This window comes from Manacus candei, unplaced genomic scaffold (genome assembly GCF_025592945.1).
Source record: "Manacus candei isolate 608988 ecotype Guabito, Panama unplaced genomic scaffold, ASM2559294v1 h1tg000061l, whole genome shotgun sequence".
NCBI lineage: Eukaryota > Metazoa > Chordata > Aves > Passeriformes > Pipridae > Manacus > Manacus candei.
Window position 1 is genome coordinate 4,640,260 of NW_026138109.1, and position 14,288 is coordinate 4,654,547.

The 14,288-nt window shown below is 42.1% G+C and overlaps 1 protein-coding gene across 3 annotated transcripts in view; it reads right to left on the reverse strand.

Annotated features, from left to right (window-relative positions):
• Positions 1–7,198: 7,198 nt before the first annotated feature.
• RAI14 (retinoic acid induced 14) overlaps positions 7,199–14,288 on the reverse strand; it is an 88,333-nt gene continuing 81,243 nt past the window's right edge. For all 3 annotated transcript variants that reach the window (XM_051804739.1, XM_051804737.1, XM_051804738.1), the window contains 5 exons: positions 13,939–14,057; positions 11,923–13,434; positions 10,995–11,144; positions 9,456–9,521; positions 7,199–9,203 (listed from right to left, as the gene is read on the reverse strand). In XM_051804739.1, coding sequence (XP_051660699.1) covers positions 9,126–9,203; positions 9,456–9,521; positions 10,995–11,144; positions 11,923–13,434; positions 13,939–14,057 — 1,925 coding nt within the window. In that variant the 3' untranslated portion in view covers positions 7,199–9,125. The remainder of the gene's footprint in view (positions 9,204–9,455; positions 9,522–10,994; positions 11,145–11,922; positions 13,435–13,938; positions 14,058–14,288) is intronic.

A 14,288-nucleotide genomic window follows, 5' to 3' on the forward strand; every position in this document is an offset into this window, starting at 1 on the left:
GGGCAGCACTGGGGCTGTGGGCATCCCAGATCAAGGAGCCATAAAACAAATTATTTTGATTCATGCTTTTTAGAGTAAGAACTGACCTCAGGTCTTCAAGAAAGCATTTCTTTGATCCTACCGGAACACAACTACAAAGCCTTGGGTCCCCCCAGACTGCAAAGATACCAGAATTCAAAATAATGCCTTTGGTTCCTGGTCCTGACAGTCTTTATGCAACAAAACACCAACGATGCCAGTGCTAATGTTATCTCCTGCCTCCCAGCACACTGAGTTCTTGTGTCTCCTTGGCTTTCTACAGCCATTTGGGTCTGTAAAGACTGTTGAGCACAAAATTCCTCAAAATATATTGAGTTCTATACCTCTTTTTCAAAGTTAGTTGTGGGAAAGAATCCGTTGTTTAATATTTATTAATGGATTTATAAGGAAATAATATTCTTATATACTTGACTAGACTGGTCTTTAGTTGGTTAGTGGAGCAGCTGGAAAAGCTGAAATAAACCACATGCTGTTTCCTCTAGATGTCTGTTTTTAAGTTCATTTTGTAGCAGCTTGTAAACCCCTAAGAATGCAGCAGCTGAGTCTTACCAAAATAAATATGTAGAAACTGTGTAAGTAATTATAGCAGCGCTAAACAGTACTTTTCCTGATAGAACACTAAACAAATACAGAATTATTTTTAAAATGGAGCTCTTACAGAATAGACACTTGATGCCTTCCTGTTGAGGCAGCAGCTCATTTTGATGTGAATCTGTCTTTGAGGGGGGTCAGGACTGCTTAGGTATAAATGAAGGCGACAACAATGTATTCAGCCTCTTTCTACTCTGCTTCTGTCTTTAGCTGGGCTCTAACGAGGAACAGGACAGTGCATCAGCATTGCTAATTAATTGTGGGGGCTCTTCAAGGGCATGGGTGTTGGAGGGAAATGTAATCAGGTGGAGTTAACAAACTCACAGGAGTGAGAAGTGGGCTTGAATATCCACCACAGCTGTGAACGTCAATCTATGCAAGTATCTTGGAGAACTGCATCCAAAGGAAGTCTAGAAAGAGCTGAACTGCCCAGGAGAAGCTCCCCTTTTGTTAAACTGTTGAAAATCTGGGCAGAGAGATGATGGAAATTTCAATCCCATTGCATTAGTATTTGAGGTGGGGTAGTGGGTTGGGGTGTAGGGGTGGTGGTGTGTGTGTCTGGGTGTGGATTAAAAATTTCATGGAGAATTAAGCAGCCTCCCACCCTTCCAGCTCAGATGGGACTCTGGGGTTGACCAAAAAAGAGCAAGTGAACAGAAAGCTGGAGGCCCTAGGTCCATCTGTACATATGTGTGGATCTTCTCCCATAAATGCCAGTGGACTGTAGCAATGGGTTTGCAGCACTGAGGAAGGCAAGAAGCTGCTCCACCCAGTCATGCAGTAATTGCAGAGAGGTTGCAGTTTGTATACTTTTAAGCCTAATCAACAAGAAAGGAGATTAACTCCCTGAAACAGACAGCAGCTAACAAGATCTGACTGATGTCCAGCATAAGAACTGAGAGAATGATCAGTCGATAGAAGATAGAATAGTAATTAATAAGAGAACTATGTAACTTGTAGCCAATGAACATTAATGCCTGTTTGCTGATGCTTAGGAATACATCTGGTCCAGGTAGCTCTCTTTGCAAGCTGTAGTCTGAGATACAGATTGAGCTCTGGGTGGGAGATGAAGAGTGGTGATGGGTGACACCGTCCAGGTGGATGAACACAGAAAGTGGGGGCAGGAGCCAACCTGGGAGGAAGGACCAAAGGGTATAAAAGCCCAGAGGTCCTTTGTTTGAAGTCCCTCCTTGGGGGCACCAGCTTGAGCTGTTTCAGTGTTACTGCACTGTGAATAAATTGCTTTATGAATGAGACATCCAAGACATGGGAAACCTGGGGTCTAACTGGTAAGGAAACCTGGTCTGAGTGGGGTGTGTAAGGGAGTCCAGCAGGAACCTCTCTGGTCACGAGCCACCTGTGGTGAAGGGGCTTTGATCCCAGCAGTGAGTCCCTGGTGTTGGGAGTGTGACTGCCAGAGACTCTTGTGAATGGTCAGGCTGGGGAGTTTTCTTAACACAAGAATATATAAATACAAAAAAGTTTTGATAGTCAGTGTGCTTGATTTGTGGAATATCACTGAGCACCCAGGTGTGTGCAGCTGGAATAATTAATCAATGTCTCTCTTGAATGTGTAACTACTGGTGTGTTGCACACTGGGTAATGACTCCCATTTTTCTGGGCAACAAACTTTTTGGAGATCTTCACTCTCCTCATAAAATAAATAAGGGTATGAGACAGGTTCCAGAGGAGCTGGGGTATACGCAGGCTGCTACTTGCACACAGGACTGGGGTGGGTGTCCCTTGAGAGCAGTCACTCTCCAGAGCTGACCGAGGCTCCCAGAAATGCTCCCGGAGAGGCACAGGCTGCACAGAGCTCCTCTTCTCTGCTGTAACCCAGACCGGGCGATCCCATACGGCTTTAATTATGCAGATATTTGCAAGGCAACATAGTGCCAGAGGCTTTAATTATACAGATATTTGCAAGGCAACATGGTGAGGCATATCAGCCAAAGTATCTGCAGAGGAAACTGCTGTCCCTCGCTAGTCCGGGCCACTGGATGGTGATGATTTCTTCATGTGGCAGCAAAGGCAGGAATTTTAGTAACGCTGTGGATAGCAGACAGCCGCCCTCAGGCAGCACAGGACTCCGGGCCAGTCTCACTCCCACCCCTGCTCCCAAACCCTCTGCACACGTGCTGCACAGGTGCTGCGGGAGGGAACAAGGCAAGGAGGAGCACTGCCAGGGAGCACGCTGCCCTCACCACTGTGACCTTCCAGAAGGCACTCAGCTTTGAGACACCTGTACAGGCATGTCTGCACCTGGCTCTGCAATGTCTGTCCAGCTGTGCTCACACCCAGCTGTGGCCTCACCAACTGCTGAACGCAGTGCTGTTCTTTCGAGAGCTGCGCTTTGAATAGCAAGAATCTAGAGGAGCTGTTTCTAGGAATGGGACAGTGAAGACCTTTGTGCTTGTAGTTGTCACTCCCCACAGTTTTCTAGCTGTGAGGGAGGCTTGGAGGGGAAGGAATGCCAGGTTAATCTCTCAGGAATGTTTTGAGGTTTTTTTCCTTTTAGCCTGGAAAATACAGATAATCCCCCTTGCTCCCCAGACTTTTCTTTAGGGGGACATCTCCTGGTAGGCAGCAAAGTGTTTAAAGAGAAGCAAATGCATTTTTGCTTTTGCAAATGTCCAAACATTTTTGGACAGAGCTTCTGAATGTGCAATGGGTGTGGGACTGTTGCTACTTTATGACAGGGAATGCAACAAGAGTCCCGTGGGCCTGAGCCCAGCCATCACTAGGGATGACTTTGGCTGATGACTAGGGATGACACCCAAGAAGGGTGACCACAGTGGAGCAACAGCTTCCCATACAGGTATATTGGTGTTTTGATGCCTGTTTCCTGAGGGTCACTGGGTGCAGGATACCATCTGCAGCATCTGCCCTGGGCAGGGTTAACACTAGCACACCCAGGCAGGCAGGAGCAGACGGCCACCCGCTGGGACGCAGGAGACGGCTTCAACCCTGAACTCCTTGCAGGAGATGATGTCACTGAGATGTGACTGTTTCCAATCTCCAGCTGCTGGTAGGAGGCCCCATTACCAACTGTCTGAGCATTTCAGGCTGTTGGAAAATGTACAAGGAGGGCCAACACTGTGAATCTGGACAGATCAGCATGCAAGCAGGCTTTTAAAAATAATAGACTGAAAAAACGCTGATTGTGTTAAACTCATCAATAAGACCCAGTCAGGGCAGCCAAAGGTTTGTAAACAGCCACAAATGTGTTCAAATTCGCAGAATCAAAGAATATTTTGAGCTAGAAGGGACCCGGGATCTTCAAGTCTAACTCTTCAGTGAATGGCCCCTTCCAGGGATTGAACCCACAATCCTTGGTATTATTAGCACCAGGCTCAAACCAACTGAGCTAATCTCAGGGTTGCCATAAAAATATCCCAGGAACTACATGTTGTACCTCAAAATAGACCCTCCTGAAGCCACCAGTGGGACTGGGGACTGGCATCTGCAAGACTAAAAGAACAAACCTTTGCTCGTTGTGCAAAGGCAAAAACTGACCATGAGAGGAGCCATATGTTAGTGACACACCACGAAGGATCCCACCACTGGGTCCAACACAACAGAGGCAGTCATTTCATCTTAGAGGGGTTTCTGTCACTCACTGCCATAGCCTGGGGACCTCAACACTTGTAGATGTCAAGCAAAGCCATGGCTTTGTCTCCAGTAACAGGCTAACCTTGTAGATCTAGTCTGTGGCTACAAAAATTCTAACTAAGGCTTCCTCAAATTAGTAAAAATTTATTAAATCACAGATTTTAATTCAATTCAGCTGCAATTCACCACTGTAATTCTAAGATAGAGAGTTTATGGAAATGACTGTTGAAGAGAATTAATTTGTTACCGCCCTGAGAAGAAAACGGGACAAACCAAAATAAAGTATACTTCTAGTCTGTACTGAGTATCTCCATTACTTATGTTCAAAAGGATCATGAAGGATCCAAATAGAGGAGGAGGCAGAGGTGAAGAAAAGCATTTGAAACTTTGCTTCTATGAAATGCTTTGCTGAGAATTAGTGAGCACCCAAGAGCACCCCCAGTGACCCATGTCTGCAGAACCAGACAGCAGTGCTAAAGATAAAGGTTTTTAAGGTACTCGAACTTTTGAACTGTAGCTTGACATTAAATTCTGTGGCAGACCAAAACCACAGTGACCTAAAAGTCTTGCACCCATTCCTATTTCTTCGAAAAAATTTGCTGTGTTATGCTTGTGCCTGCAGAACATGTGCATCACATCTGACTGCTACCCTGAAATCTCCAGACCTTTTCCACTCATTTATTCAACATGCAAAGCTGCTCTGTGGCCTGGATTCCGAGATGTCCCACAGCAGCAGTCTGAGGCCCTGACCTCAGCTACGGGAGGCTGCTCCTCCTCCAGGACTTGCCCTGCGCTGCTTGAGTCAGTGATTCTTCCCTGAAGCATATGGGTCTCTGCCATGTTTAAGGGCAGACTTGCCTCAGCCTTTTGTGCCTGCCTTTTGCTCAGATGAAGGCTGGCATCAGCATGAAGAAAGCCACAGGATGCTCTGGTGGGGCTGCCCCAAGCAAGACCCTCCCTGGGGACAGCTCAGACAGGCAAAAAGCACCTGAACAACCCTGTTCCAGTGCCTCAAAACAGCTTTCCTGCCATGTCCCACATGGTACTCCAGCCTCTTTGCTTACCCTCCTCCCTCCTGCACACTCTAGGTTGGTACTCCACACTGCAAAAGCCCCTCAGGGAGTAGATTTATGGTCTAAACACAACAGATGTGCAGCAGCAGTAAATTATATGTAGCGCTTAAACACTCAGCAGTGAAATCACATACCACCTCCTTCCCCCAGCCAGCCACTCTTAGGAAAACTCATGAAACATGAAGTGGGCTTTAACAGCTCCATGTAGTGCTATGGCATCTGCCAAGGGGTTTCTTGCCAGCTTCTCCACCAGCCCTTTCTTGGCTGCTTCTCCTGGGCCACTGCGTGGTTTGCTGCAGCACACAGGAGCGTGGTCTTCCCTTGGCTCCTGCTGTCCTGTGCTGACATATAGCACATCACTGTTTAGTTGACTTGAGGAGAGGTAGGAAGGAAACTAGCAGGCCATTCTGCCATCACTGAGCCCCCTGCTCAGTCAGCATGGGGGAATATTATCTTCATACTTGTGCCTCTATCCAGGAGGCTCCAGCAGGGCATCTGGTGTGCAGCATGCCCACGGAGCCAAACTCATCTAAGAGGATCAACCACCCTTGTGCTCAGGTGTTGGCTCTGTGCCACTATGTGCTGCTGAAGCCAAAAGATCTGTCCATCAAGGAGACAGGGCACACTGCAAGAGGTTCTTGCCCGATGGCTGCTGAAATCTCCTCCATCATCTTCCCATGTCCATCTGGGTTGGCAAAGGAGGGGGCCTGTGACAGCCAGGTGCCAAATAACCAGGGCAACATACGTGTACAGGAACTTGTCCTTAGTTTATCCAGCAAGAAAGAGGGGAAAAAAAGGTTAAAAAAAAAAAAAAAGGTGATCTTAATGCAGATCTAAGATGATGTTTCCTCCCAAATTTCATCTGAAGGCTGCTATCATGATTTGTCATTATTATCTACTGTGACAGGGTATAGGATGGGTGAGAAGAGCCAGTATGCTTAAGGTGTCTGACCAAATCATCACCATTGTGTGCAAACTGCAGTGTGTGTTTGACAAGGGCAATGTGCATCCCCAGTGCCCATACATTTAGGGGGGAGGAGGGCAGGAACTGGCTATAAAAATGCTGCCCAGGAGAAGACCCATGGTGTCATGACTGACCATACAGGAGGCCAAAAATAAGTGTGGAGGTTTTAGAGTACCAGCATAGGCAGACATGATGTACCCCACCAACCCATGTTTTGCATGCCAGTTTGTCCTTCTTCCAAAAAAACTCAGTGCTGAGTAGCTTACTCTTGAGAAATCTGCCTCAAGAGGCTAAATAGCTACTTGAATCCCAGGACGTAATCACAAAAGTTGTAATTCCTGCTGTTTGTGTGTTCCACCCTCAGACAGGAAGATATTTTAGCAAATAAGTTACTGAAAAGCCAGTTTCTCCAACAAAACCAAGGAGATGATAAAAGGCAATGGGGCTGTATAACTAAGTTTAAAAAGTACACATATCCATATGCGTATACACATATATATAAATACTTTCACTGTAGTTCTGTGTGTGAAGTGCTAAGTGATAGAGAACCACAGTTTTGAAAAACTGTGGGACATCACCAATCTGTGCTACTGCTCTAAGGTAGTTTTAAACTTAGCTGGAATGCATACAGTGGCAAATGGGAAAGCTGTATTACCTCTAATGGGATGTCCACATGAGAAACGGCTCTGAACTTACCCATCAGTTAGAAGGCATCATCTACAGAACTGATTATGTGGGGTTTTGACTGGGTCCTATTCTACCTAACAGATCAAGATAGTTAATAACGAAGTTGCAATTTCAGGGGGAAAGCCCAGTCCATCTGACTTGTACCTAAGCATGAGATATTTAACACATTTGTACTGCGTTAGAAGAGTATAGTGAGATTTCCCTCAATACAAAAAGTAAATGAAGACACAAGTGAAAAAAAATTGGAAATAGTTTATTTGCTGCATAAGGAAATGTCTTGTAAATTACATATAAAGAAACCTGTTATGCTGTAGTATATAATTTCCAATATTCCACAAAGATAATTGTAATAAATATACAAACCAAACCCAAGTAGAAGATTAAATCCATCAGGCAACCTACAATATGGTTCATCAAGTTTTATACTTTCAGCATTAGCATGCTTAAAATCTTGTTCTTTTTGAAGTGATGCAGCAAAATTCTTTTCACATTTCTTTGGAGCGTTTTCAAAGCTGTCTAACTACAAAATACTGTTCAAAATTAGCTGGCATTAGTTAAACCACTCAAGAAAAGTAACACCAAGGTCTAACTGATGCAAAGGTGTCATTTTTCCTCTTGCTTTTAAAATCCATCTAGTTTTGCCAGAGTTAGGAATTATCTGATATAAGTGCACTATGAGTCCAGCCAGCCTGAGGCACTGCCGACTCTTGTCATATTATGACTGTATATAAACTTCATAGATTATATAGCTCTGAAAGGTTTCTCCATTAATAGAGACATATCCCCATAGAATAAAAAAAACCAATACCATATTGAAGCTGCAAGCTAGTTAAAATGGTTGTACCCTCAAGTGCAGTGTGTGCTTAGAAACATTTTTCCATAGTTTCATTCTATCCCACATCAGACATTTTTATTTGATTTTAGATTTAGAAGTGCTGATAAAGGCTTTACTGATGCTTCTAGCCTCTAGAAACAGCATATAGAATTTTTTTGACACCTTCTGCTGTTCTCTATCTACAGTTTCTAAATTTTTTCGAAACAGCAGTCTGAATTGCATTTTAGACTTCATTGCTGTGGACCACACTGACAGACAGGCCTATTATTCCGTACAAATCCCTTACAAACTGAAAACACTTCACTATGCTTCACTATTACTGAATACTTGGGGGTATAAACTCTCTAAAACACAATTACCTAAAAATATTTGTTAATAAGCTTAATGCAAATATTATGTAGAAAAATGGTTTAGTTACAAAAAAATTCATTAGAGGGCCAATAAAAATATACTGAAGAGAAGATCTTTACAAAAGTGAGGTTAGGAAGTATGAGGCATTGACATTCACTGTAAACATCCTGTGTTCACTAGAATCCCTTGTCTAAAGTACATGTTCTGGTTTTGTTCCTGAGCTTCATGGCCAACACTTGCATAGACAGCTAAACCTATCATAAAGGGTTGTTTATACAGACAGTTCTGTTTGTACAGAACTTCAATAAACTAATGCTTTGAAATAGTTTAATTGCACTACCAGGTAGTTACGGAAACTCTGAAGTATGGTATGTACTCAGTGCATTGGGTGGAGTGGGACAGCTACCTCATAGTTTGTTAATCTTAAATAATATCACACTAAGAAGTGTAGCTGTTTGACGTTCTGGCTTAGCATAAATATCTACTCCTGCTCACTGCTGCAAGGCTTGCTTCTGCTCTGCCAAAGACTGCATATGGCAAAATGTCAGGAATCTGAGCGCTACAGCATCAAACATCCCCAGTAACAAGATGCAGCTTATAATCAGTACAGAAGACCTCACAGAGAATTTCACCTTTACCCAGGCAACACGAGTGCTTTCCTCCAGGTTAACCTGCTTCTATTGGAGGAAGCTGGAAAGTACTTATAGGGTAAACACAATATGGAGTGGCCTAAGTAAAAAGTCTGAAGAACATACTTGCATTTTGGATACGAAAAGCAGGCATGTGTTTAGTTACTGCACATAGAAATGCACGTGAAAGTGGTACAGACGGACAATTATATCCCCCTCACAAACAGCACAATAACACAAAAGCAGCAAATTGCCAATTTTAAATCTTATGTTAAGGCAAATCTAGATAAACAACCATAACAGGATTAATAAAAATAGGGAGTTTTTCTTGGCTTTTTCTTTGTTTACTTTTTCTGTGATTGGCTTTTACACATTGATAAAATTTGCTTAAGCACTTTCTGGACATCTTCATCCATTTGACCCTAGACAAGGGGAGAAAGAAGAAAAGATGATTGATCTAATTACTGTACCTCAAAAATAGTTTGTCAATATTCTTAAAGAGTAGAGAGCTGCATGAATTCAGTTTCCCAAATGGAGCTTAGTTTGTGCTTGAACTGTCATACCTTTTGGGAGGGATGTCTTAGATAAAACACACAAAGTTCTTACTAGATCTGCAGAAGAAGCATCTTTAATTAAAATACCAAGACTGTGTGACTGACAACATGCAACCATACCTGCACAGCATAGAGAAGATGCATCCTGTAAACCGAGACAATTTCCTGATGTTGTTTTTTTGTTTCCTAGAAAACAGTTAAGCAGAAAGGCATAGAGCATTCAGAACTATTAATTCAGGACTCCTCAACTAGATTTACACAGGGGAAATTACAAATCAGTCTTATGCAATGCACTGAAAACCAGCTCCAACACTGCTGTGCCACTAAGCAGCCCAAATTTGCTCGGAAGCATGTCCATGAAAATGCTGTAATTCTACCCCTCCCAATAAAAAAGCTGGTGAGGTAACATCAGTTGTAGGAAGTGCTGAGTTGCAAAGGTGTGGAATGAGCACATACTCTACTTCCAAGTTTATCAGCAACCAGAATTGAGGAAAGACTACAATATTCTGAACAATCAATTCTCAACTGCAACCAAACTCTTCCCTAAAGACAATGACCCATCTGTCAGAGGTCTTAACCCACAAACCCCTCAGTCAGTGAAAGCCAGGCTTCCTTTTAATGATCACAGACTGCCACAACCCAGAAGCCATCTTTCCAAATAAACATGAAGCTGCTAGGAAAGCTAACCTACAAGAGGGAAAGTGATTCTGTCCTGTTTTAAATACTACCCACTTTCCTAATATGCTGCATACCTTTGCACCTCACACTACTTCGCTGGTCCTTAAGCGAAATGAAGGATCCTTTCAGACATGGAGGACTGGAATAAGAAACTGCATTCTGAGTCTGAACAGGATGCAGTGTGCAACTGTCTGCCTACTGTTTCTCCCTCCTGCAAGAGTATTTTTCTGACTCTTCTTTCTTTCTGCTGGGGAAGGTAGGAAGGAGACACCAGTTAAGCCATTTAGCGTGTCAGTCTGGGAATTCTCCCTCCAGAGTCACTCTACAGCTCTCTACAAGGGCCTCTGATGGGCATTACTTTCTTTTCATCCTCAAAAGTGAATTAAAGTGCTCCTTCGGGCAGGCAAGCTCTTGGAAATATCAGTTAAGACTCAACCCAGCTTTGAGGATTGGACCTTTCATGCACAAATATAATTAAAAAAAACCCTCTGTAAGCAGTTCAGAATTTCAGAGAATTAACTGTGCTCTCCATAAACAGATGGATTTGCTTGATTTGAAACCTCATGCTTTCGGTGAGTATGTCTTCCAGAAAGCTTAATAAAACAAAACTACTTCAGCTGATGAATGTTCTTGGAAAAATGCACAAATCCCCTGCACATTGGTCATACTTTTCCACAAAACAGGGTCTCGGCAGCAGGTTTGGTCATTAGATTCCACTACAAGAATTTTGTTTCTGTATTGGTCTGAGAAAAATATATGGGAAAATAGCTTGCTTTAGTTAGGCTTTTTCTAAAGAGAAATTTGTGACTTGCAGATTCCTAGATGTTTCAGTGAAACAGAGAAATTACTGAATTTCTGGATGAAAATACCCTCCCGTGTACTCATTGACTGTATTGCATTTTAAATAAGCAGAGTGAAGAATAGCACCTGTATCTTTGGAGAGCTGGGACTAATGTTAGGTTTACAAACTATCACACTTACAGTCAGTTGGTTTTGCAACTGCTTCACTTGTTGTTGTAACACCTCCAGCTGCTGGCTTTGTCTTTTGGGGGCACTGGTGGAGTAGGAAAGCTGAGAAAGGCTGTTCAGTGCTTCTTTTAATTTGCTAATTTCCTTGGACATTTCATTGATCTAGGGAGGCAAAAACCAGGTTTTCATCAGAAGATGCAAGGCATACTGTGTTCCTGTGAGTCCCATCTATGAGTTATTTGTGACTTAAATTTAAGAATGGGGAAAAACAAACTGTAAATAACTCAGTGGACAAATAGAGACATCATGTAAGCAAAGGGTTACAATGCTTCTCTATCTCCCATCCTAGTCCAGTCTATTCAAAATGGACTCCTTGTTCTGAAAAACAGCAATATTTACAAAGAAGGACTGCATTTACCACCTTTACAAATTCTGCTGCTGAATGCAAGACACAAATATAACAAACACAGGTCACCTATTCACAGCTAGCAGAATGCATAGCTTTTTATAAAGGAATTTGTAGTGATAGAAATGGTTGCTGCAGAGGAAACTTAGTCAAATCATGCTATGGTTGAGATGATACAGTAATATCACAACAGTGAATTTTTGCTCCTTCCTGATCTTTTCTCCTCTGGAATCTCTTCCTGCTGTAAATCCTACTTTTTTGACCTCAGTTGCCTAAATAGTGTGAATCCAACCCAAGCAGAATTTTAAAGAGGTAAATTGAAAGATCATGTGTATCTCCACAGGAAAGGGAAATCAACTGCAAAGTTAAAGATACTGAAAACTTCTTTCGACTTTAAACCCTGAATTTTTGGATGGGCAAACACACTCAGAAGTTACCCTTGAACCAACATCATTTATGAGATCACTTGTGCACCACTCAACGTGTTTTGCAGCCTGAACTCATACTACTCCTGCACTGTAGTGAGTTGCTGACCTTTTTATCTTTATCTTCTTCTAGTTTTGATGAGTTTTTCATTTCAAGAAGGGCTTCTTGAACTTGGTGGTACTTTTGCTGAAGATCAGTCACCTCCCGCTCCTTTGCTTCAAGCAGAGTATGCATACCTTCTTTTGCTTCTTTCAAGTGCAAAATTTCATTTCTCAGTTTCAGAGCATCTAAGGACACATTTTCCTTCTCTCGCATTACATCCTTCAGTTTGGATGACAAAACACTGACTTCACCCTCTAGTGATGACTGGAGCTTTTCATATGTAGCCTTGGGTACCATAGCTTCATTAATTGCAGCTTTTTCTTCCAGTAACTCCCTCTCTAAGTTTCTTAATTCACCTTCCTTGTTGTTAAGCTGTTTTTTGAGCTCATGTATTTCTTCCTCCATTTCCTTTATAGTATTTCTGAGCGCACTAATCACCTGGCGGTGTTCAGTAATTGGCACAGAGTTTTGTTTCTGAGTGTCTAACAGTTGCTTTAGTTCTTCTGCTTCATCTAAGACTTTTGTGTACTGGGATTTCATTTCTGATAACTCATTTTCTGCTTTGTATTTCAAAGAATTTGTTACCTCCATCAGTTTCTCATGTTCTTCTCTAGGAATGTAGTTCAAAGCTATATCATCTAGAGTTTTTTTCTTCCTAAAGTCTTCAAGCTCTGTTTGTGCTTCTTTGTACAACTGAGACAATTCACTAAGTTGTCTGTTGAGGTCATCTACCATTCTGTGCATCACATCTTTCATTTCTCCAGCTTCAGGACTAGATTCCAGCTGTGTCTGATTTGTCAGCTTGTCCTGTAGCCTTTTAATTTCCTCTTGCCCTTCTTTGTACCTCTCAATCAGCAATGCTTTCTCTTGATTAATGTTATCAATAACTGAACAATATGAATTCTTCATTTCCTCACACTCTTCCACAGACAATTTGCTTGCCACATTCTGCTCTCTGTCTTCAAACTTTTTCTGTAGTTCTCTCACTTTTTCTTTTTGTCTTTCGCTTTCCTCCAATGCTTTCTTCAATTCTTGCTTAAGTGTTTCAACTTCTGCATATGTAACTTTCAACATACTCAGATCAGAACTGGTTTCTTCACTTTCAGAGGAAACAAGACTCAGCTTCTTTTGCCTTTGTGCATTCAAGGCGTCTTTCCCAGCTTCCTCATACCTGTTCGGAGTTTCTTGGAACTTGAGGTTAAGATCAGAACCATTTTCTGAAATGTCTGGGCTATTTAAACGATCTGTTTCTGGAATTCTAGACTGGGCCTGAGATTCCAGGTGCCTTCTTTTGGCTTCAGAATTCTCTAATTTCCTCTGCACATCCTTTAGGTCTTCCTGGAGGTACTTCATTTTTACTTCTCTGGGGCTTGTCAATTTTTCTTGGGTCTTAGTGGCATTTAATGTAGGCTTCAGCTCCTGAGCCAAGAACTCATTTTGTCTATCTACTGTTTGCTCAAACTCTGTTTGGGTTGAATAAGATTCTACAGCTGAATCCCCTTCTTTAGGTGTTCTTTCCTGTCCAAAAAGAAACACGAACAATTGCACAATAAATACATGGACAAGATTATATTTTTTTTAGAATAGAGTAAGCAAAGAAATACTGCTACATCTTTCAGAGACAGATGATTAAAGAACCATGGAAGAAAGTTTTAGAAAAATTCAAAGCCCAGCTGCTACCACTTAGTCATCTGCAGTGAGAGAGGACAGTAAGTGCCAAGGTCGTCTGAAAGTCTGGGCTGATCTCCATAAGCTAATAATCAAAGCTATGCAAATTAAAATTCTGCTAACCCAACTGCTAACATCTTTTAGAATGTGGCTATCATAACAAAGTGATTCAGTAATTTATGGAAAAAGTGAGAAGATAAAACACTGATTTAATCCTTTGGGGCAGAGTGTTTCCATGATCTTACAAACAAGCTCGTTAAATTATCTTCAGAGTACAACTCTTTAAAACAGTAAGAAGCTCTTTGTTCTGCTAGCAGATTAAGAGAACACCAGAACAGCACAAAAATATGCCACCTGTAATTTGTCCTGCAGCTCCTTATTGTGCAATGTCAAAGAAGCAATTTTTGCTTGCATCAACAGCAGTAGATCTTGTTGGTCAGCTTCAGAACTCACATCCAATAAGCTATCACCACCTTCAGAGAAAAAAAAAAAGAGATTCAAACGCTTTCAAAAAGCTGAAATGCTTTATTTTGTGCTTTATTTTAACATTTAAAGTTAAACAGTTTGTTCCCATGACCACTAAATGCAGTGAACAAACAAACTGTTCCTATAAACTCCCCAAAAAAGTGTTAAAGTTCACTCAACAGAAGCAGGAGGTTTTAGTGGGAAGCTGCTAGTGGAATTACAAAACATTACTCTCAATA